The sequence below is a fragment of the Coregonus clupeaformis genome, chromosome 27 (assembly GCF_020615455.1).
Source record: "Coregonus clupeaformis isolate EN_2021a chromosome 27, ASM2061545v1, whole genome shotgun sequence".
In the NCBI taxonomy this organism is placed as follows: domain Eukaryota; kingdom Metazoa; phylum Chordata; class Actinopteri; order Salmoniformes; family Salmonidae; genus Coregonus; species Coregonus clupeaformis.
In genome coordinates, this window is record NC_059218.1 from 37956811 (window position 1) to 37981569 (window position 24759).

Below are 24759 nucleotides of genomic sequence, written 5' to 3' on the forward strand. Positions count from 1 at the left end.
TGTAGAAAATAGTAAAAATAAAGAAAAACCCTTGAATGAGTAGAAGTGTCCAAACTTCTGACCGGTACTGTATATATTTCTAATTCTCTTAATAAAATTTAAAACTTCTGACAAGAGACAATTGTGTTTTTATGGCAAGTGAAAATGTCAAGATCTCTTCTGATTGTTCTACCAGCAGGTTGCAGAGTTGATAGATAGCTATCTCAGCAACCTGAGTAGGAATGTGTCAACTAATCCGGCCGTGATTGGGAGTCCCATAGGGCGGCGCACAATTGGCCCAGCATCGTCTGGGTTTGGCCGGGGTAGACCGTCATTGTAAATAAGAGTTCAAGATGTCCTGTGTCAGGGGGGTGTGGTCAGGCCTGTGAGAGTAGAGAGATGTGGGGAACAGTGGGAGTTTATATTGCTCTGCTGTCTCACCTCTTTCACTTTCTCTATTGAACACAGACACACAGATACGCAGACATGAATAGAGTGCTCTGGACCTCTTAACACACTGAGCCCAGGGAACCAGTGCTCCCAAGGTAACAACAAGGTAAGACTTCCACAATGTCTCAATTCCTCTCTGCTTATTTCTCTCATACTCCATATTTTTAACCCCCAGCAGTATTATTATTCTATAATAGAGTAGATTGTTGGCAGGGCAGACTACAGCCTGTACAATATGGATAATGGCATTATCGCAATGCAAATATTCTGGGTAGCCATGATTAGCTGTTCAGGAGTCTTATGGCTTGGGGGTAGAAGCTGTTAAGAAGCCTTTTGGACCTAGACTTGGCTCTCCGGTACTGCTTGCCGTGCGGTAGCAGAGAGAACAGTCTATGACTAGGGTGGCTGGAGTCTTTGACAATTTTTAGGGCCTTCCTCTGACACCGTCTGGTACAGAGGTCCTGGATGGCAGGAAGCTTGGCCCCAGTGATGTACTGGGCCGTACGCACTACCCTCTGTAGTGCCTTGCGGTCGTAGGCTGAGCAGTTGCCATACCAGGCAGTGATGCAACCAGTCAGGATGCTCTCGATGGTGCAGCTGTAGAACATTTTGAGGATCTGAGGACCCATGCCAAATTTTTTCAGTTTTGAACACAACCACAAGGATTCACACTGATGGCCAAGCAATGTCATTGTCACAGCGTGCACCAACGGTGTCTTTACTGCATTAGGTCATGATGGTCTGAAACAATTTTTTTCCATTTACCAAATTACTTTTTAGCTCTTTCATTCTCTCTCTATCTCACACACATACACACACTTACTTTTATGCATACTATAGGCTTACACATTTTCCCTAGGCATACGTCTTATTAAGAACTGTACTAAAACAAAGATTGGATCCATTTTTCATGTAAACACGAAGTGAAACTGTAGACGGGACGGTGAGGCAACTTTGGGAAGTTCTTGTAATTTCAGTTCCAAAGAATGCAATGATAATGTGCTTACATCCGTGCTACTAATTAGGAACGTGTCTGTGCTGTCTTAGTGGTGGGCACCAATATCAATAATGTGATATGATATCATTATTGGTTGAGCAAGGCATATCGTGATATTGTTTTATCCTTGCTGTTAACCTACACTTTTATGTAAAAGAGCATACACTTGCTCACTAGCTTCCGAGAACTCACCCATTTCGAAATCTTCCCTCTTTTACCTACTCTACACATGCCCTTAATGATGAAGTTTACACATGCCCTTAATGATGCGGTGAAGCAAATGCAGCACCATGGCATGCCCAGTAGTACACAAATTCACCATAATCACACAATGTAAGAGAGAGGGACAGAGATATTCAGCTCAGTCAACTGGTCTCAGATCATCATGTGAATGTACAATCAAATAGTGTTACTTTGCAATAGTTGGAGAAAGATATTCACCTTGTTTTATGACATTTTGTAACCATTGCAGACCTGAATGATGTTCATTTGGTGGTTCCTGGCACTGCTGCTGGGATCTGTTGAGATATATAGAGGTATGGTGACCTTACACACACACACACATATACACTTGATTAAGTGCACTTTAACTGTGTCACACATAGGGTGGGGATATCAAATAATAGCCCCCCAGCTATTGGCAGACCATTTGGAAACTTTAAAGCATCACATAAATAGGCTGTGTAAGCAGTCACTTAAAGGAAAGACTGCTTATGTTACTTCCCAATCAGCAATGACAGTGATTTCTCCTTTCTGACTCTCTTTCCCCTTGAATAACCCTGTCTCCAGCACATGAATGTGATGTGTTCACTTATCTGAACCTTCATCACGCTATCATTGGAACCAGTCTGTATGTGAAGCTGTTACTGTACACCAGAGCTAATCTCACCTGTGGTCAGGAGCTTTCCCACCATAACCTGTCAGCCCAGCCCCAGTTCAACCTCACCAAGCCCACCACTTTTATCGTTCATGGCTACCATCCTACGGGCGCTCCGCCCAACTGGATGAATATCATGATAGAGCAGCTGCTGGCACGCGGAGACATGAATGTCCTGGTGGTGGACTGGAACCGCGGAGCTGCCAATATCAACTACCTGAAAGTTGTGGCCTACACACGAGATACAGCGGACAACCTCGCTGCCTTCATCCAAAACATGCAGGTAAGAATGGGTGCTTAGTCTGAATACCTGCCATATTTGATAAGGGCCAAACGTATTACTTTGTACTAACAGTGTAGTATCTATTTTGCCTGTTTTGTCTGTGTCAGGAGAATGGTGCCTCTCTTAGTTCCATCCATATGATTGGGGTCAGTCTAGGAGCTCACATCACAGGCTTTGTTGGAGCCAAGTTCAATGGCAAAATTGGAAGGATCACAGGTTAGAATCAACAGAATAGATTTTCTGTTTCTTCTTAGTCATTTTTATTATGGATACTGACATTTTATTATACCCACATTTATCCTGTAAATGTACAGATGTAGGCCGTCATTGAAAATAAGAATTTGTTCTTAACTGACTTGCCTAGTTAAATAAAGGTAACATTTTTAAAAATGTAGGATCTTAATTTGAGCCAGTTTGCTACAGCAGGAAAAATAATCCTGCAGCAACAGGAAATGTGAATTATTATGTGGATTATAATTAATGGACATTTTTTGTAGGGGTTGATACATTTCTCGTTAGGGCAAAACAAGTCTGACATTTTAAAGTGGAAATTACAAACTTTAGAAGGCTTTTTAAACCTTTACATGTATCCTATACATGTACAGATGTAGGAGCTTAATTTGAGCCAGTTTGCTACAGCAGGAAAATAATCCTGCAGCAACAGGAAATGTTAATTATTATGTGGATCATAATTAATGGCATTTTTTTGTAGGGGTTGATACATTTCTCGTTAGGGCAAAACAAGTCTGACATTTTAAAGTGGAAATTACAGACTTTAGAAGGCTTTTTAAACCTTGAATACACTACAAGTTTGATCAAATTAACATCCTACATCTGTACTGATCTGATGTTGACCTGATCAGCTCTAGATCCAGCGGGGCCTCAGTTCAATGGGAAACCCCCAGAGGATCGTCTGGACCCTACAGATGCACAGTTTGTGGACGTTGTGCACACAGACATGGACGGTATGTGCCTCTGCTTGCCTGTTTGGTTTACGACAATGGGAATCATGTAGTCATGTGATGTGTTTCCTGTTCTGTCACGTATTCATTGTGCGTTACCAGCATTTGGTTTCAGGAAGCCTTTGGGCCACATTGATTTCTATGCTAATGGTGGAGCCGACCAGCCTGGCTGTCCACTGACCATCTTCTCAGGTAAGTCGCTTAGTAAGAGCCCGTCCTTCAAATGATATATGTGTATCACATAGTTTATTCCTGTAATGGTAAATACATCACTGATGTCCTAGGTCCATCCTCAGTTCTCCCCTTCCTACTCTCCCAGGGTCTGGCTATTTTAAGTGTGACCACCAGAGATCAGTGCTCCTCTATCTGGGTTCCCTGAACCGGACCTGTAACATCAGGGCCTTCCCCTGCACCTCCTACACTGACTTCCTGGACGGACTTTGCATGGACTGTGATCAATTCAAACCTGCCGGATGCCCTGTATTTGGTGGGCACTCTAACTCCCATTAGATTCATGAGTTTCATCTCATTAAAAGCTTTTTTTAATCACATACACTACCGGTCAAAAGTTTTAGAACACCAAGTCATTCAAGGGTTTTTCTTTATTTTTACTATTTTCTACATTGTAGAATAATAGTGAAGACATCAGAACTATGAAATAACACATATGGAATCATGTAGTAACCAAAAAAGTGTCTTTGCCTTGATGACAGCTTTGCACACTCTTGGCATTCTGAGGTGTGACCCAGGTGCGGTGCAGGATATACAGTAGGCCGTAGGCAGAGATGGTGAAACAAGGATCTTTACTGGTGGTCCCGAAGCCAAAATTCAAAATAACGGACTTATCACGATAAAAGAAAGGCGGAGCAAATAAGTCTCCAAAAACCGGCTGACAGCCAAAATACAAAATCCTACCAACGACTTAAACAAATAATGAAACAGGGAGAACACTTCTCAAGTACCTGTACATAGGTCTCCGATCAGACACTGAGTAGTACTGCTGGACATACAGAAACGAACAGAGAAAACTGAGCAAGGGAACACAGGACATAAATACACAGGTGAACAGGTAGACACAGGTGACACCAATAGGATACTGATTAGTCCAGACTGTGAGTGAGGAGGTGCCTAAGGTTGTCGGAGGATGACACCTAGTGGGTCGCTCCGGAACTGCGACCCCTTCCTGTAATACAACCAGCTTCACCTGGAATGCTTTTCCAACAGTCTTGAAGGAGTTCCCACATATGCTGAGCAATTGTTGGCTGCTTTTCCTTCACTCTGCGGTCCAACTCATCCCAAACCATCTCAACTGGGTTGAGGTTGGGTGATTGTGGAGGCCAGGTCATCTGATGCAGCACTCCATCACTCTCCTTCTTGGTCAAATAGCCCTTACACAGCCTGAAGGTGTGTTGGGTCATTGTCCTGTTGAAAAACAAATGATAGTCCCGAGTGGCGCAGTGGTCTAAGGCACTGCATCTCAGTGCTTGAGGCGTCACTACAGACCCCCTGGTTCGATTCCAGGCTGTATCACAACCGGCCGTGATTGGGAGTCCCATAGGGCGGCGCACAATTGGCCCAGCGTCGTCCGGGTTTGGCCGGTGTAGGCCATCATTGTAAATAAGAATTTGTTCTTAACTGACTTGCCTAGTTAAATAAAGGTAAAAATAAAATAAGCCCAAACCAGATGGGATGGCGTATCGCTGAAGAATGCTGTGGTAGCCATGCTGGTTAAGTGTGCCTTGAATTCTAAATAAATCACTGACAGTGTCACCAGCAAAGCACCCCCACACTATAACACCTCCTCCTCCATGCTTTATGGTGGCAAATACACATGCGGAGATCATGCGTTCACTCACACCGCGTCTCACAAAGACACGGCGGGGTTGGAACCAAATATCTCCAATTTGGACTCCAGACCAAAGGACACATTTCCACCGGTCTAAATGTCCATTGCTCGTGTTTCTTGGCCCAAGCAAGTCTCTTATTCTTATTGGTGTCCTTTAGTAGTGGTTTCTTTGCAGCAATTCAACCATGAAGGCCTGATCCATACAGTCTCCTCTGAATAGTTGATGTTGAGATGTGTCTGTTACTTGAACTCTGTGAAGCATTTATTTGGGCTGCAATTTCTGAGGCTGGTAACTCTAATGAACTTATCCTCTGCAACAGAGGTAACTCTGGGTCTTCTATTCCTGTGGCGGTCCTCATGAGAGCCAGTTTCACAGTTTCATCATAGCGCTTGATGGTTTTTGCAACTACACTTGAAGAAACGTTCAAAGTTCTTGACATTTTCCAGATTGACTGACCTTCATGTCTTAAAGTAATGATGGACTGTCATTTGTCTTTGCTTATTTTAGCTGTTTTTGCCATAATATGGACTTGGTCTTTTACCAAATAGGGCTATCTTCTGTATACCCACCACCCCTACCTTGTCACAACACAACTGATTGGCTCAAACGCATTAAGAAGGAAAGACATTCCATAAATTAACTTTTAAGAAGGCACACTTGTTAATTGAAATGCATTCCAGGTGACTACCTCATGAAGCTGGTTGAGAGAATGCCAAGAGTGTGCAAAGCTGTCATCAAGGCAAAGGGTGGCTATTTGAAGAATCTCAAATATAAAATATGTTTTGATTTGTTTAACACTTTTTTGGTTACTACATGATTCCATATGTGTTATTTCATAGTTTTGATGTCTTCACTATTATTCTACAATGTAGAAAATAGTAAAAATAAAGAAAAACCCTTGAATGAGTAGGTGTTTAAAACTTTTGACTGGTAGTGTACGTAATCACATAAAGATGTGATAGTTTCCCTAATCGTCAAAATCAAGGCCTTAATTAAGCTAATGTACATTACTGAATCACACATAGGCTGCTTTTCCACAGGCAGCCCAATTCTGATATTTTTTCCCCCACTAATTGCTCTTTTGACCAATCACATCAGATCTTTTTCAGAGATACCTGTCTAATCGCAACCATAGTTCTTCAATCTATTTTTTGGAAGGCAGTGTCCCTTCAAGTAGACATAACATGGCTGTTTTATCTGTTGTTTCAGGTTATGATATCATAGAGTGGAAAAACTCTCTGGTGCCTCTGCGGCAAACCAAGGCTTTCTTCACCACCAATAAACAGACTCCATACTGCAGTAAGTGGATAATCATCAGCTTGCACACACATTTGACCTCTCTAAAGAGAGACTTGCTGGGAATACTGTTGTACGTAATGGCCAGTCGTTTTTCTGTGACGGTCTTCCTGGTCTAGCTTTGCATGCCTGGCTTATTTTCAATGATCAGGCAAAATGTACAGTATAGCAAGACTAACAAGAGCTCTGTAAAAGTTGTTAAAATATGTTGCTGTGCATATTCATTGAATGGAAACATACAGAGATCTGTAACTACAGTGGCTTGTGAAACTATTTACCCCCCTTGGCATTTTTCCTATTTTGTTGCCTTACAACCTGGAATTAAAATAGATTTTTGGGGGGTTTGTATCATTTGATTTACACAACATGCCTACCACTTTGAAGATGCAAAATATTTTTTCTTGTGAAACAAACAAGAAATAAGACAAAAAAACTGAAAACTCGAGCGTGCATAACTATTCACCCCCCCAAAGTCAATACTTTGTAGAGACAACTTTTGCAGCAATTACAGCTGCAAGTCTCTTGGGGTATGTCTCTATAAGCTTAGCACATCTAGCCACTGGGATGTTTGCACATTCTTCAAGGAAAAACTGCTCCAGCTCCTTCAAGTTGGATGGGTTCTGCTGGTGTACAGCAATCTTTAAGTCATATCACAGATTCTCAATTGGATTAGGCCATTCCAAGACATTTAAATGTTTCCCCTTAAACCACTCGAGTGTTGCTTTAGCAGTATGCTTAGGGTCATTGTCCTGCTGGAAGGTGAACCTCTGTCCAAGTCTCAAATCTCTGGAAGACTGAAACAGGTTTCCCTCAAGAACTTCCCTGTATTTAGCGCCATCCATCATTCCTTCAATTCTGACCAGTTTCCCAGTCCCTGCCGATGAAAAACATCCCCACAGGATGATGCTGCCACCACCATGCTTCACTGTGGGGATGGTGTTCTCGGGGTGATGAGAGGTGTTGGGTTTGCGCCAGACATAGCGTTTTCCTTGATGGCCAAAAAGCTCAATTTTAGTCTCATCTGACCAGAGTACATTCTTCCATATGCTTGGGGAGTCTTCCACATGCCTTTTGGCGAACACCAAACGTGTTTGCTTATTTTTTTTTTAAGCATTGGCTTTTTTCTGGGCCAGCTCTGTGGAGTGTAAGGCTTAAAGTGGTCCTATGGACAGATACTCCAATCTCCACTGTGGAGCGTTGCAGCTCCTTCATGGTTATCTTTGGTCTCTTTGCTGACTCTCTGATTAATACCCTCCTTGCCTTTTCTGTGAGTTTTGGTGAGCGGCCCTCTCTTGGCAGGTTTGTTGTGGGACATATTCTTTCAATTTTTTAATAATGGATTTAATGGTGCTCAGTGGGATGTTCAAAGTTTCGGATATTTTTTTATAACCCAACCCTGATCTGTACTTCTCCACAACTTTGTCCCTGACCTGTTTGGAGAGCTCCTTGGTCTTCATGGTGCCCCTTGCTTAGTGGTGTTGCAGACTCTGGGGCCTTTCAGAACAGGTGTATACATTGGTGTGAAAAATGTTTTTGCCCCCTTCCTGATTTCTTATTTGTTTGCATGTTTGTCACACTTAAATGTTTCAGATCATCAAACAAATTTTAATATTAGTCAAAGATAACACAAGTAAACACAAAATGCAGTTTTGAAATGAAGGTTGTTATTATTAAGGGAAAACCATATCCAAACCCACAAGTGATTGCCCCCTACAACCTAATAACTGGTTGGGCCACCCTTAGCAGCAACAACTGCAATCAAGCGTTTGCAATAACTTGCAATGAGTCTTTTACAGCGCTGTGGAGGAATTTTGGCCCACTCATCTTTGCAGAATTGTTGTAATTCAGCCACATTGGAGGGTTTTCGAGCATGAACTGCCTTTTTAAGGTCATGCCACAGTATCTCAATAGGATTCAGGTCAGGACTTTGACTAGGCCACTCCAAAGTCTTCATTTTGTTTTTCTTCAGCCATTCAGAGGTGGACTTGCTGGTGTGTTTTGGATCAATGTCCTGCTGCAGAACCCAAGTTCGCTTCAGCTTGAGGTCATGAACAGATGGCCGGACATTCTCCTTCAGGATTTTTTCCTCCAGGTCCTGAAGCAGCAAAACAGGCCCAGACCATCACACTACCACCACCATATTTTACTGTTTGGTATGATCTTTTTCTGAAATGCGGTGTTACTTTTACGCCAGATGTAATGGGACACACACCTTCCAAAAAGTTCAACTTTTGTCTCGTCAGTCCACAGAGTATTTTCCCAAAGGTGTTGGGGATCATCAAGATGTTTTCTGGCAAAAATGAGACAAGCCTTATTATTTAGTTATTTTTGCTCAGCAGTGGTTTTCGTCTTGGAACTCTGCCATGCAGGCCATTTTTGCCCAGTCTCTTTCTTATGGTGGAGTCATGAACACTGACCTTAACTGAGGCAAGTGAGGCCTGCAGCTCTTTGAATGTTGTTGTGGGGTCCTTTGTGACCTCTTGGATGAGTCGTCGCTGCGCTCTTGGGGTAATTTTGGTCGGCCGGCCACTCCTGGGAAGGTTCACCACTGTTCCATGTTTTCGCCATTTGTGGATAATGGCTCTCAGTGTGGTTCGCTGGAGTCCCAAAGCTTTAGAAATGGCTTTATAACCTTTTCCAGACTGATGGATCTCAATTACTTTCTTTCTCATTTGTTCCTGAATGTCTTTGGATCTCGGCATGATGTCTAGCTTTTGAGGATCTTTTGGTCTACTTCACTTTGTCCGGCAGGTCCTATTTAAGTGATTCCTTGATTGAGAACAGGTGTGGCAGTAATCAGGCCTGGGTGTGGCTAGAGGAATTGAACTCAGGTGTGATAAACCACAGTTGAGTTGTGTTATAACAGGGGGGGGCAAACACTTTTTCACACAGGGCCATGTAGGTTTGGATTTTGTTTTCCCTTAATAATAACAACCTTCATTTCAAAACTGCATTTTGTGTTTACTTGTGTTATCTTTGACTAATATTTACATTTGTTTGATGATCTGAAACATTTAAGTGTGACAAACATGCAAACAAATAACAAATCAGGAAGTCAAGATCATGTGACAGATCATGTGACACTTAGATTGCACACAAGTGGACTTTATTTAACTAATTATGTGACTTCTGAAGGTAATTGGTTGCACCATATCTTATTTAGGGGCTTCATAGCAAAGGGGGTGAATACATATACCACTTTTCCGTTATTTATTTTTTAGAATTTTTTGAAACAAGTTATTTTTTTCATTTCACTTCACAAATCTGGACTATTTTGTGTATGTCCATTACATGAAATCCAAATAAAAATCCATTTAAATTATAGGTTGTAATGCAACAAAATAGGAAAAATGCCAAGGGGGTTGAATACTTTTGCAAGGCATTATAGGTCATTGGTCAGAGGAAATCAAATTCATTGATGTATTTTCCTCTCTCTCTCTCTCTCACTCTCTCACTCTCTCACTCAGAGACAAACTATTGGGTGGACATTGTAACATGGAACCATGATACTCTCTGGGGCTACATCACCATCAAACTACACAATGGTAGTGAGGTGACAGAGGCAACAATAAACCAGTAGGTAACTATTTTCTCACTGTATCATTCTCAAAACGACACATACTGTACATACGGTATGGATAGACACTCTGGAGAACCTCATTAACATCTCATATGCTCTCCTTCTTCAGTAAAGCATCCAGTTTTAAGAAGTACTCAGAGACCCGATTACTGGCCCAGTTTGAAAAAGACCTTCAGAAAGTCCACAAGATCTCAATCAAATTCTCCAGGGTGAATGTATTTCAACCTAAGTACAAACTACGGGTGCTCCGCATCCGTCTCACACACCTGGAGCGCGAAGACAGGTCAGTGTTATGTCACATCCTCTTTCATCTAGGGCTTCTCTCACTTGTCACCTATTTTCTACATGTAACATCTTTTCTTCTACTTTTCCCTTTCATGTTGTTGGAAAATGTTGTTAGCAATTATAATTTGATTAAAATTGGAAATGTTAAATAGACCTTGTGTTAAGGGAAATGTAAATACTGCCGATGAAAGGGATCTTTTGGGGTTGAGAGAAGAGTAAAAGGTATGTTGTTGCAACAGGAAATTATACTTAGATAACGACATCCTGTGTATCTGCAGTTCGAGGCATACTTAGAAATTGTACATGTTACACTTAGAAAAGCAGTTTATGTTACGAATTTGCGAAACGTACAATATGTTATGAATTTGCTAAACGTATGATATGTTAACGAATTCCAATGTGTTGTGGCTAACGTTAGCTAAGTGGCTAGGTGGCTAACACTAACGCTAGATCTACGGGTTAGGGTTAAGGATGGGGTTAAGGTTAGGAGTTAAGTTAAATGGTTAAGGTTAGGGTTAGGGGAAGGGTTAGCTAACATGCTAAGTAGTAAGTAGTTGCAAATTTGCTAAGCAGCTAAACTTGTCTATGATGATTCGAACATGCAATCACATTATACGTCCATACATCCCAACCACCCTCCTTTTGTTTTTGAATTTTAAGACCCCTTGAAGTATCCCAAAAAGATAGAAACAAATATTTTATGAAAAAGTATTTTTGGCCTTACTGCTATTAGACCATACAAACACATTGAATAACAGATTCACTACATGGAACAACAGATAGTCCCCCAAAAAAATCTAAAGGAAGTTTGTTCTGAAGTGTCTGTCCTATATCTGAGAGATATAAGCAAGATCAGGAAATATTTTATGTACATATTTAACCCCTTTTTTTTTTATACACTAAACAGTCTAAGCCCTGTCTAAGCCAGGGGGGAATTGTTTTAAGAAGGTCATACCAAGGATAATTTTGTTATCTGATTTTGAATTTTAAGACCCCTTGAAGTATTAAAAAATAACATTACAAAATTATTTGATGAAAAATGTTATTTGGCCTTACTGCTATTAGCCCATACAAACACATTTAATAACATATTCACTACATGGAACAACAAATAGTCCCTATATCTGAGAGGTATAAGAAAGATCAGGAAACATGTTTTTATTTTGTTTACATGTGTTTAACCCCTTATTTTTGTCACTAAACAGTCTCCATATACAGTGGGGAGAACAAGTATTTGATACACTGCCGATTTTGCAGGTTTTCCTACTTACAAAGCATGTAGAGGTCTCTAATATTTATCATAGGTACACTTCAACTGTGAGAGACGGAATCTAAAATCTAAAAATCCAGAAAATCACATTGTATGATTTTTAAGTAATTAATTTGCATTTTATTGCATGACATAAGTATTTGATCACCTACCAACCAGTAAGAATTCCGGCTCTCACAGACCTGTTAGTTTTTCTTTAAGAAGCCCTCCTGTTCTCCACTCATTACCTGTATTAACTGCACCTGTTTGAACTCGTTACCTGTATAAAAGACACCTGTCCACACACTCAATCAAACAGACTCCAACCTCTCCACAATGGCCAAGACCAGAGAGCTGTGTAAGGACATCAGGGATAAAATTGTAGACCTGCACAAGGCTGGGATGGGCTACAGGACAATAGGCAAGCAGCTTGGTGAGAAGGCAACAACTGTTGGCGCAATTATTAGAAAATAGAAGAAGTTCAAGATGATGGTCAATCACCCTCGGTGTGGGGCTCCATGCAAGATCTCACCTAGTGGGGCATCAATGATCATGAGGAAGGTGAAGGATCAGCCCAGAACTACACGGCAGGACCTGGTCAATGACCTGAAGAGAGCTGGGACCACAGTCTCAAAGAAAACCATTAGTAACACACTACGCCGTCATGGATTAAAATCCTGCAGCGCACGCAAGGTCCCCCTGCTCAAGCCAGCGCATGTCCAGGCCCGTCTGAAGTTTGCCAATGACCATCTGGATGATCCAGAGGAGGAATGGGAGAAGGTCATGTGGTCTGATGAGACAAAAATAGAGCTTTTTGGTCTAAACTCCACTCGCCATGTTTGGAGGAAGAAGAAGGATGAGTACAACCCCAAGAACACCATCCCAACCGTGAAGCATGGAGGTGGAAACATCATTCTTTGGGGATGCTTTTCTGCAAAGGGGACAGGACGACTGCACCGTATTGAGGGGAGGATGGATGGGGCCATGTATCGTGAGATCTTGACCAACAACCTCCTTCCCTCAGTAAGAGCATTGAAGATGGGTCGTGGCTGGGTCTTCCAGCATGACAACGACCTGATACACACAGCCAGGGCAACTAAGGAGTGGCTCCGTAAGAAGCATCTCAAGGTCCTGGAGTGGCCTAGCCAGTCTCCAGACCTGAACCCAATAGAAAATCTTTGGAGGGAGCTGATAGTCCGTATTGCCCAGCGACAGCCCCGAAACCTGAAGGATCTGGAGAAGGTCTGTATGGAGGAGTGGGCCAAAATCCCTGCTGCAGTGTGTGCAAACCTGGTCAAGACCTACAGGAAACGTATGATCTCTGTAATTGCAAACAAAGGTTTCTGTACCAAGTTCTGCTTTTCTGATGTATCAAATACTTATGTCATGCAATAAAATGCAAATTAATTACTTAAAAATCATACAAAATCATACAATGTGATTCTGGATTTTTGTTTTAGATTCCGTCTCTCACAGTTGAAGTGTACCTATGATAAAAATTACAGATCTCTACATGCTTTGTAAGTAGGAAAACCTGCAAAATTGGCAGTGTATCAAATACTTGTTCTCCCCACTGTATACTTCCATAAATATTTTTTGACTGCTACCGGGACCTTCAGACGAGTCTTGTGATGCCTGTGGGCGTCCTAGAGCAAAACAACTGACATGTACGTGGTCGTGAGAGTGTTGTTCCCAAATATTAATGGTATTGAGAATTATTGGATTGTCTGTTTTTTTCTTCAACGCCTTGGTCCCAAAGTAGTAAATATATTTTTGATCATACAGTATTACATTTGTGGCTTCGATACTCCTCCATGCACAAGGATAGTCTGCTGTCCATTGTTTAAGTGAACGCAGTAATACATCTTCATATGAGGTAGTCCAAGACCTCCAGCTTAAAGGAGTACGTGTAAAACAGTCAATTTGACTATTGAGGTTATAAATAAAATAATAAATAAATAAATAAAGTTGGAGAGCAGGACATTTATTCTATTTAAAAAGTTGGATGGAATTGAAACTGGCAAGGCCTGGAAAAAATACACCAACCTTCGTAATATATTCATTTTGATTATGTTGACCATACCTAACATAGAAATAGGGAGAGATCTCCATCACTGAACATCAGATTCATTCCTATCTATTAAAGGAGAGTAATTGATTTTAAATGCCTCCTCCAGATGGCATGGTATCAGTACTCCCAGGTATTTCATATGTGTCTTTGTCCATTTCCGCTTAAATGTACTTTCTAAGCTTGAGAAGTCATAATTGCAAATGGGTATTATTTCAGTTTTCTCCCAATTCACTTTGAATCCTGATACAGCACCGTATGTGTCCAACAGTAGTAAAATAAATGACTCTGTGACTAAAGAAAATAAAGAACTAGACAAAGGGCATCCATGTCTTGTCCCTCTTGATAACTTAAATAATTCAGAGATCTGACCATTTGTTCGTATAGACGCTTTGGGGAAATTTGTACAATAGTTAAATCCAGGAAATAGAAACCGGACCAAAACCAAACTTTTTTAAGACAGCCACCAAATATGCCCATTACACCCTATCGAATGCTTTTTCAGCATCTATTGATACTGCCACTTTTGAAGCATTCAAGTTTTTGGTATGATGGATTATAAAGTTATAAAATACGAATTATAAAGTACGAAAATGTATGCACTCACTACTGTAAGTGTAAGTCTCTCTGGATAAGAGCGTCTGCTAAATGACTAAAATGTAAATGTAATTATATTGAAAAAACGGCGGCGATTGTGTGAAAACCCTATTTGATCTGAGTGAATCAACTTTTTAATTTTTTTTTCTCCTCAATGATTTTGTAATCCACATTCAAAAGTGATACTGGGCGGAAGGATCCGCATTATGGGGGATTGTAGCCAAACATAGTGACTGGGGAAGTTCATTTTTCTCTAGAGCTACTGTGAGTATAAGTAACATAGGCTATAGTAATTTGGGACGAAACTGTCTATAAAATTCCACTGGGAATCCATCATTACCAGGAGATTTCCCAATTTGTAGATTATTGATGGCCTCCAACAGTTCAATAATAATAATAATGTAGGTAATGTTTATATCCATATACATTATCTCTGGTTCACTTATCATTGGTCAAATGGCCTTCAGGAAATTGTCTATATCCTCTTTTGAACTTTTGTTTTTCGGCTTGATACGGTTTGTGATAGAATGTTTTCAAGACTGAGTCAATTTCAGAAGGATCCATTGTTATGCTACCATCTGGGGTTTGAATGTTATACAGTAGATGGTATGTTCCTCTTTCTTAATTTATTGGATTTCATGGCAGCAATCTGCAGATCAGGTGTTTATTGTGTTATATTCAAGCTTCAAAATGTTCAACTGGTGAAGGGTGTCAACATTTCTATCTAAACTGCGTTTTCGTTCTGTTGTGGATTTTCTGTTCTAGTATTTCTAGTTCTTTATGGGTCATCTTTTTCTTATGTGAAGAGTGTATGCTTTATATGCTTCATATATGCTTTAAGAGCTTCCCAGACAATAGTTGGGCATACTTCATTGTATACATTTATTTCTAAAAACATGTCTATCTGTGTTGAGTAACATTGTGTTGAATCGTCATGTTTTTGCGATTGAGCTTAAGCGTAAAGGACAATATTATCATCCGTAATTATTGTAGTAAGATCCAGTCCCCTTGACTTTTTTCACATTTTGTTACATTACAGTCTTATAAAAAAAATAATTAAATAAAAAAAAATCCTCATCAATCTACACACAATATCCCATAATGAAAAAGCGAAAACAGGTTTTTAGAAATTTTAACAAATTTATAAAAATAAAAAAAACGGAAATACCTTATTTACATAGGTATTCAGACCCTTTGCTATGAGACTCGAAATTGAGCTCAGGTGCATCCTGTTTCCATTGATAATCCTTGAGATGTTTCTACAACTTGATTGGAGTCTACCTGTGGTAAATTCAATTTATTGGACATGATTTGGAAAGGCACACTCCTGTCTATATCAGCTCCCACAGTTGACAGTGCATGTCCGAGCAAAAACCAAGCCGAGCTCCGAGACAGGATTGTGTCGAGGCACAGATGTGGGGAAGTGTACCAAAAAATGTCTGCAGCATTGAAGGTCCCCAAAAAGACAGTGGCTTCCATCATTCTTAAATGGAAGAAGTTTGGAACCACCAAGACTCTTCCTAGAGCTGGCCGCCTGGCCAAATTGAGCAAGCGTGGGAGAAGGGCCTTGGTCAGGGAGGTGACCAAGAACCTGATGGTCACTCTGACAGAGTTCCTCTGTGGAAATGGGAGAACCTCCCGGAAGTACAACCATCTCTGCTTCCACGCCTCAGCCGGCTCGTCAGGCTCCCATGCCTCAGCCGGCTCATCAGGCTCCCACGCCTCAGCCGGTCTGTCATGCTCGACAGGTTCCCCATGCCTCGGCCGGCCTGTCAGGCAGGATAGGTTCCCGCGCCTCGACCGGCTCGTCCGGCTCCCATGCCTCGGCTAGCCCGTCAGGCTCGCCCAGGTGGGACGCCGGGTGGCGTCCCTAGAGGGGGGGTACTGTCACGCCTGCTCCCGCTCCCCCTCCCTGGCGCTCGAGGGCGCCAGGCTGCCCATCATTACGCACACCTGTCACCATCGTTACGCGCATCTGTGCTTCATTGGACTCACCTGGACTTCATCACTGTTTAATTACCTCCCCTATATCTGTCTGTTCCTCAGTTTGATCTCCGTGTCAGCATTAATGTCGTTATGTTTCCCCTGTCTAGACGCTGTCCATGTTTTGTTTCATGTCTGTTTATATTAAATGTTCACTCCCTGTCCCTGCTTCTCGTCTCCCAGCGTCTGTCCTCACAGTCACATCTGGAGGAAACCTGGCACCATCCCTACGGTGAAGCATGGTGGTGGCAGCATCATGCTGTGGGGATGTTTTTCAGCGGCAGGGGCTGGGAGACTAGTCAGGATCGAGGGAAAGATGAATGGAGCAATGTACAGAGAGATCCTTGATGAAAACCTGCTCCAGAGTGCTCAGGACCTCAGACTGGGGCGAAGGTTCATCTTCCAACAGGACAACGACCCTAAGTACATAGCCAAGACAACGTAGGAGTGGCTTCGGGACAAGTCTCTGAATGTCCTTCAGTTGCCCAGTCAGAGCCCGGACTTGAACCCTATCGAACAACTCTGGAGAGACCTGAAAATAACTGTGCAGCGACACTCCCCATCCAACCTGACAGAGACTGAGAGGATCTGCAGATAAGAATGGGAGAAACTCCCCAAATACAGGTGTGCCAAGCTTGTAGCGTCATACCCAAGAAGACTTGAGGCTGTAATCGCTGCCAAAGGTGCTTCAACAAAGTACTGAGCAAAGGGTCTGAATACTTATGTAAATGTGATATTCCGTTTTTTATTTTTTTATACATTTGCTAAAAATTCTTTAAACCAGTTTTTGCTTTATCATTATGGGGTATTGTGTGTAAATTGATGAGGGGGGAAAACAATTTAATCAATTTTACAATAAGGCTGTAACGTAACAAAATGTGGAAAAGGTCAAGGGATCTGAATACTTTCCGAATGCACTGTATATACAGAAGTATATGGACCCTTCAAATTAGTGGATTCGGCTATTTCAGCCACACCCGTTGCTGACAGGTGTATAAAACCGAGCACACAGCCATGCAATCTCCAAAGACAAACACTGTCAGTAGAATGGCCCGTACTGAAGAGCTCAGTGACTTTCAACGTGGGACCATCATAGGATGACACCTTTCCAACAAGTCAGTTCATCTAATTTCTGCCCTGCTAGAACTGCCCTGGTCAACTGTAAGTGCTGTTATTGTGAAGTGGAAACGTCTAGGAGCAACAACGGCAAAGTGGTAGGCCACACAAGCTCACAGAACGGGACCACCGAGTGCTGTAGCGCGTAGCGCATAAAAATCGTCTGTCCTCAGTTGCAACACTTACTACTGAGTTCCAAACTGCTTCTGGAAGCAACGTCAGAACAATAACTGTTCGTCGGGAAGCTTCATGAAATGGGTTTCCATGGCCGAGTAGCTGCACACAAGCCTAAGATCACCATGCGCAATGCCAAGCGTCTGCTGGAGTGGTGTAAAGCATGCCGCCATTGGACTCTGGAGCAGTGGAAACGCGTTTTCTGGAGTGATGACTCATACTTCACCATCTGGCAATCTGACGGACGAATCTGGGTTTGGCGGATGCCAGGAGAACGTTACCTGCCCGAATGCATAGTGCCAACTGTAAAGTTTGGTGGAGGAGGAATAATGGTCTGGGGCTGTTTTTTATGGTTCTGGCTAGGCCCCTTAACGCTACAGCATACATTGATATTCTAGACAATTCTGTGCTTCCAACATTGTGGCAACAGTTTCGGGAAGGCCCTTTCCTGTTTCAGTGTGACAATTCCCCCGTGCATAAAGCAAGGTCCATACAGAAATGGTTTGTCGAGATCGGTGTGGAAGAACTTGACTGGCCTGCACAGAGCCCTGACCTCAACCCCATCGAACACCTTTGGGATGAATTGGAACGCCAACTTAATATAAACACATAGAAGGAATCTTTAATCTTTTAAGTCAATTTTAGACATTTTTCCTTTGCTCTGAGAGCCTTTTCATCTTGAGGGGGGAGAGAAAGTCTACTGTTTCTTGAAAGCCTATCATTAACATTATGTTAAACAAAAGCCATTTTGCATAGGGTTGCCTAAGGGGATGTAGTTAAAGGCGCCAAAAGCATTATGTATTGTCAAATAAATAATGAATTTGTCATGTACACGTGATTAAATGTAACCACAAGGACTTCTTAAGCCTGTTGTGAAATTTTTTATAAACGTTTATTATTTCCAACCCTGTTTCCATCAAAGAGTCACACAAGTGCATGTTGTTTTACTCACGACTTTTGTTCTAGTTAGCTGATTGAGGATTTTATAATAATAATATTAATAATAATAATAGATTTAATTTGTATAGCGCTTTTCATTAAAGCAAGAATCTCAAAGACGCTCTTAAAACAACAAAACATTTCAGTTAGTCTATTGACAGTTCTGGCTGGAGGAGTTAAGAGTCCTGGTTTCTAGAAATGGTTCCACACCCAGCTGTCGTAAGTGAGGCATTAGTAGGAGCCTGTATAGGATCTCAGTCTAGCCCTAGCCAGGCAAGGAGAGGTTGGTACTTAATGTTTACGGTAGAAGCCCTGCTCACAAGAGGGGGAGGTAGCATGGGCATTAGACTGAGGATTGCTCGCTATTCGGTAAGGCCCTTTGCGCCGAGGCTTAGTCCAGACCCTAGCTGTGACCAGTCTGTTGTCAAGACAGAGAAGCCTTTATCGGGCCTCTTGGGATCGGGGACAAGGAATAACTGACTGCTGTGATATAGGCAGGTCGGGGTTGAGTACCGATTCGCAAGAGGAGCGATATAGTAGCTTTAACAATGTGTGACTTTGAATAAGTGTCAAGTCACTGTTTCCCCTGTGCATTTTGCATGAAAGTTTCACCTCTCATCTTACTTCTCTTATCCTTTTACTAAATCATCTATGTCACCCTCTCTCACACATAGGCCTCTCTGCTGCTATGACGTTCTCCTGGAGGACAACAGAGAGCTGACCTTCAGATCCATCCCCTGTGAGGAGTCCAACTTCTGAGACAATAACAGACATACAGTACAATGTAGAGAGTCAGCAGTGGCCATATGATGGCTCTCTGGGTAAATGGAGTGAGGCGGTTGACCCAGGTAGCCTACATACTACTCACCCTCAGGTCCTTGTATTCAGTGGCGCAAGTCTTGTAAGAGTCCAGAGCATTGTAAATACATGCAAGTGTGATGATTTTAATGAATGATCTATTGTATTCATTTATTAATTCTTGAAAAGTACTATGACGATTGTGTCTCTATCACTGAGACCACTGTGTGGTATAATATCTGTGGGGAAACCACTACTACATACACAATATTTTATTAACGTAAATAGATTAGAAAGACTTTGGAATGAGAGCCACCTCATTAGGTAATTCCAGTGCCTTTTGTGTCCCTTTGATACAGTGAGGGGAAAAGGTATTTGATCCCCTGCTGATTTTGTACGTTTGCCCACTGACAAAGACATGATCAGTCTATAAATCCAGAAAAACACATGTCAAAAATGTTATAAATTGATTTGCATTTTAATGAGGGAAATAAGTATTTGACCCCTCTGCAAAACATGACTCAGTACTTGGTGGCAAAACCCTTGTTGGCAATCACAGAGGTCAGACGTTTCTTGTAGTTGGCCACCAGGTTTGCACACATCTCAGGAGGGATTTTGTCCCACTCCTCTTTGCAGATCTTCTCCAAGTCATTAAGGTTTTCGAGGCTGACGTTTGGCAACTCGAACCTTCATCTCCCTCCACAGATTTTCTATGGGATTAAGGTCTGGAGACTGGCTAGGCCACTCCAGGACCTTAATGTGCTTCTTCTTGAGCCACTCCTTTGTTGCCTTGGCCGTGTGTTTTGGGTCATTGTCATGCTGGAATACCCATCCACGACCCATTTTCAATGCCCTGGCTGAGGGAAGGAGGTTCTCACCCAAGATTTGACGGTACATGGCCCTGTCCATCGTCCCTTTGATGCGGTGAAGTTGTCCTGTCCCCTTAGCAGAAAAACACCCCCAAAGCATAATGTTTCCACCTCCATGTTTGACGGTGGGGATGGTGTTCTTGGGGTCATAGGCAGCATTCCTCCTCCTCCAAACACAGCGAGTTGAGTTGATGCCAAAGAGCTCCATTTTGGTCTCATCTGACCACAACACTTTCACCCAGTTCTCCTCTGAATCATTCAGATGTTCATTGGCAAACTTCAGACGGCCCTGTATATGTGCTTTCTTGAGCAGGGGGACCTTGTGGGCGCTGCAGGATTTCAGTCCTTCACGGCGTAGTGTGTTACCAATTGTTTTCTTGGTGACTATGGTCCCAGCTGCCTTGAGATCATTGACAAGATCCTCCCGTGTAGTTCTGGGCTGATTCCTCACCGTTCTCATGATCATTGCAACTCCACGAGGTGAGATCTTGCATGGAGCCACAGGCTGAGGGAGATTGACAGTTCTTTTGTGTTTCTTCCATTTGCGAATAATCGTACCAACTGTTGTCACCTTCTCACCAAGCTGCTTGGCGATGGTCTTGTAGCCCATTCCAGCCTTGTGTAGGTCTACAATCTTGTCCCTGACATCCTTGGAGAGCTCTTTGGTCTTGGCCATGGTGGAGAGTTTGGAATCTGATTGATTGATTGCTTCTGTGGACAGGTGTCTTTTATACAGGTAACAAACTGAGATTAGGAGCACTCCCTTTAAGAGTGTGCTCCTAATATCAGATCGTTACCTGTATAAAAGACACCTGGGAGCCAGAAATCTTTCTGATTGAGAGGGGGTCAAATACTTATTTCCCTCATTAAAATGCAAATCAATTTATAACATTTTTGACATACATTTTTCTGGATTTTTTTGTTGTTATTCTGTCTCTCACTGTTCAAATAAACCTACCATTAAAATTATAGACTGATCATTTCTTTGTCAGTGGGCAAACGTACAAAATCAGCAGGGGATCAAATACTTTTTTCCCTCACTGTATCTTAACCCCTCTATGGAAAGATGAGACTCTCACAAACACGATGGTGTTCTCCGTTTTGCTCTACGACCCCCACAAGTGTCTTGGGACTCGTCTGTCAGTACATGTCAGTTGTTTTGCTCTAGGACCTCATAAGACTCGTCTGAAGGTCCCCCGGTACCAGTTGAAAAAAATGAAAGGAAGTATATATGTAGACTGTTTAGTGCCAAACATAAAGGTTAAATACATGTTTAAAATATATATATATATGTTTCCTTATTTTTCCTATATCTCTCAGATATAGGACAGACACTTAAGAACAAACTTCCTTTAGATTTTTTGGGGGGGACTATCTGTTGTTCCATGTAGTGAATCTGTTATTCAATGCTAAATGACAAATGTAATGTAATGTCATGCGTTTGTATGGGCTAATAGCAGTAAGGCCATACCCCCCCCCCCCATATTGTCCACCAATATGGATTTTCAAAAGAAAGTTATATTAAATGAAGTGCCCTTTAATATACAGTAGATCACATGGAGTATTCAATATATCCCTATGTGCACCCTCTGTGACTTGTAGGAAGATTTTAATCGACTTAACCCAAACATTTCTCCAAGTTTCCACCATCATTGTAAAGCCCCAGTTATTTTGTTGCTTTGACAAAGTGATTTCTGAAGATGTTTTTTCGTTTTAATGTGATTAATGATTCACTAAGTCTGTCCCTCACTTTAAGGTCAACACTGTTAAATGAACTGGCAGCTTCATTAAATAGTACCTGCAAAACACCAGTCTCAACACCAACAGTGAAGAGGCGACTCCGGAGATACTGACCTTCTAGGCAGTGTCTGTGTTCTTTTGCCCATCTTAATCTTTTATTTTTATTGGCCAGTCTGAGATATGGCTTTTTCTTTGCAACTCTGCCTAGAAGGTCAGCATCCCGGAGTCGCCTCTTCACTGTTGACGTTGAGACTGGTGTTTTGCGGGTACTATTTAATGAAGCTGCCAGTTGAGGACCTGTGAGGCGCCTGTTTCTCAAACTAGACACTAATGTATTTGTCCTCTTGCTCAGTTGTGCACCGGGGCCTCCACTCCTCTTTCTAATCTGGTTAGAGCCAGTTTGCGCTGTTCTGTGAAGGGAGTTGTACACAGCGTTGTACGAGTTTCTTGGCAATGTCTCGCATGGAATAGCCTTCATTTCTCAGAACAAGAATAGACTGACGAGTTTCAGAAGAAAGTTCTTTGTTTCTGGCCATTTTGAGCCTGTAATCGAACCCACAATTGCTGATGCTCCAAACTATAGTTTTTCTGTTGTTTCATAAATGACTACACAGCAAAGGCCTCAGTCTTGATTTCATTGATACTTAATTATGAAAGAAGATTTTAAGAGACAGATTACCACGTGTTCTGGCTTTGTTGGTGATGTCAGGCTGTTTGAGCCTGCCTGCTCATTTAGACTTGTGCTTCTTCATCTGTGCCACGTCCATCTGGGAAAAATGTACGTGTGTGTTTGTGTTGTCTGCCATCTTTCCAGCTCAAATTAGGTACATTTTACTCAAGGACAAATGGGACGCTAACAGAACACTGTGAGTAGTTGACAAGTTCCTCAGAGACGGTAAACAACCCTCTTGCATGCTGCGCTACTCCACAATAATAACCAGATATCCATATCAGACATCAGAGTGTAGAAATATATTTACCAGTGAGAGAAACTGTGATTGAAATCTTTCATCTGCCACATGTGCTGCCAATTGGTTCAGTGTCTCTGTGACTGAAACACTGGCATCAAAATCTTCAATGTCTTGGAGAAATAAAACACAAACCAACAGACGGCATTAGACACATTGTTGACTTGATTTGAAGACATAATTCAAGGTGGGGTCATTGAAGCAAAATAACAGGCCATCATAAAAACACTGAGTGTCAGGCAGTATTCAATTAAATTGTTTAGCCATTGATGACAGTTTGATCAATCTAAAGCATTTTAGATTAGTTAAAAGGAACATAAGAGAGGATTTGAGAAGGGTGACATGGCTTACCCACGGTGAGGCCAGAGCTATAGTTGCCCATGGTGACACAGAAGAATGCCAACGTGATATGTAGTGACAAAATGAAAGAGAGAAAAGAGCTCCAGAAGCGAAGAATTTCAATCTAAAATGATGAGAGTGGAGTGAGTAGTCAGTAGATAGTCTTTGGAATTTCTCCAACTAAGCACATTAGTCAATCAGAACATAGACATGCACGTGTTCGAGACTATTTTGAAAAGCATCACAAATGTATTAGATACCAAATGCCAAGAGGATAATTAATGAATCATTCTTGATCAAGAAAATAAACTAGGTTGCCAACTGTAAGGGAACTGTTGTTTGAAATATAACATGATTGTAGACACACTATGAACAGAGTGCTGTGCACACTAGAATAAATGCAAAGCGTCAGCAGTTACCGTTTGTTACAGACAGGAAAAGAGACACCAATCCATTGACAAGACAGCAATCTTAGCTGGAGTTGTTGGGATTTCTGCTGTACACACTCACCTTGTTTGGCCAGTGTTCCTAACGTAATACAGCTCCATTGGTGGTAACTCTACACCATTCACCCCTGGTTCCATTGCAACCCAACATGAAGTGTGTTAGTGTGATGGGAGGTGGTATTGTCAGGGCTAAGTTTAGCACAAGACAGTGGAGCACTCAGATGTGCTCACCACCAATATCATTGGGGCAGACCCTGATGATGACACAACTACAGTTTGCAGGGACATAGATTTGGGAGCACTTAAAGGGACAGACTACAGGGCATCGAACACACACATGTATCCAATATCTTCCGAGGGGAGAGCAGGGTGCAGAGATCTATACAGCATGCCATGAAAACACAAAGTCAGTTCCACAATTTGAGTTTGAATGGAAAAAGTCAAGCGGAAGCTGGATTGGATGTTGAATTGGAATATGAAGCGCTACCAGTTTATCATTAATTTTTTTATATAATGCACAGAGATGAGATATGTGAATCTCAGTCTACCAAAACGAGTAGAATTTTAATTAAATTATATTTAACCATATTTCCTGTCCTTTGTTATCCCATTCTCATTCCAAGTGGAACTTACTCCACCCTTACAAAAACATTGCAGTTTTGAAACCGCAGTAAAAGTACAGTAACTGCAGTCGACTGTGGTAGATATACTGCACTGTAACTGCAGTTACATTACAAAATAACGTATTTCGGACGCAGTATTTTCAGCATTCTGCAGTTATACTGCACTCTGACAGCAATCTTTTTTCATAAGAGCAACTCTTGAAGAGTAAGAGTGGGTGGTGGTCCTGCAGCCCTCCTGCTTACTACCTTTGTAGCAAACCTATATTTCTACACCCATTATTCCCGAGCTTCCTT

General features: G+C 41.8%; 1 protein-coding gene across 1 annotated transcript; it reads left to right on the plus strand.

The window, feature by feature from the left end:
* The first annotated feature begins 376 nt into the window (after positions 1-376).
* LOC121541920 (lipase member H-like) lies at positions 377-19839 on the plus strand. The gene is made up of 11 exons (XM_041851309.2): positions 377-535; positions 1899-1962; positions 2216-2586; positions 2694-2802; positions 3450-3551; positions 3651-3740; positions 3868-4035; positions 6605-6694; positions 10159-10267; positions 10381-10554; positions 19357-19839. Exons 2-11 carry the CDS (start codon positions 1905-1907, stop codon positions 19439-19441), a joined length of 1356 nt encoding a protein of 451 aa, XP_041707243.1. The 5' UTR covers positions 377-535; positions 1899-1904; the 3' UTR covers positions 19442-19839.
* Positions 19840-24759: the final 4920 nt, after the last annotated feature.

Excerpts from the sequence above, each read along its gene's own strand:
- LOC121541920 (XM_041851309.2), top strand. The coding sequence starts at position 1,905 with ATGATGTTCATTTGGTGGTTCCTGGCACTGCTGCTGGGATCTGTTGAG. Across the intron at positions 3,741-3,867 it reads TCCACTGACCATCTTCTCAG|GGTCTGGCTATTTTAAGTGT; the intron begins GTAAGTCGCTTA and ends CTACTCTCCCAG. Across the intron at positions 6,695-10,158 it reads TAAACAGACTCCATACTGCA|AGACAAACTATTGGGTGGAC; the intron begins GTAAGTGGATAA and ends TCTCTCACTCAG.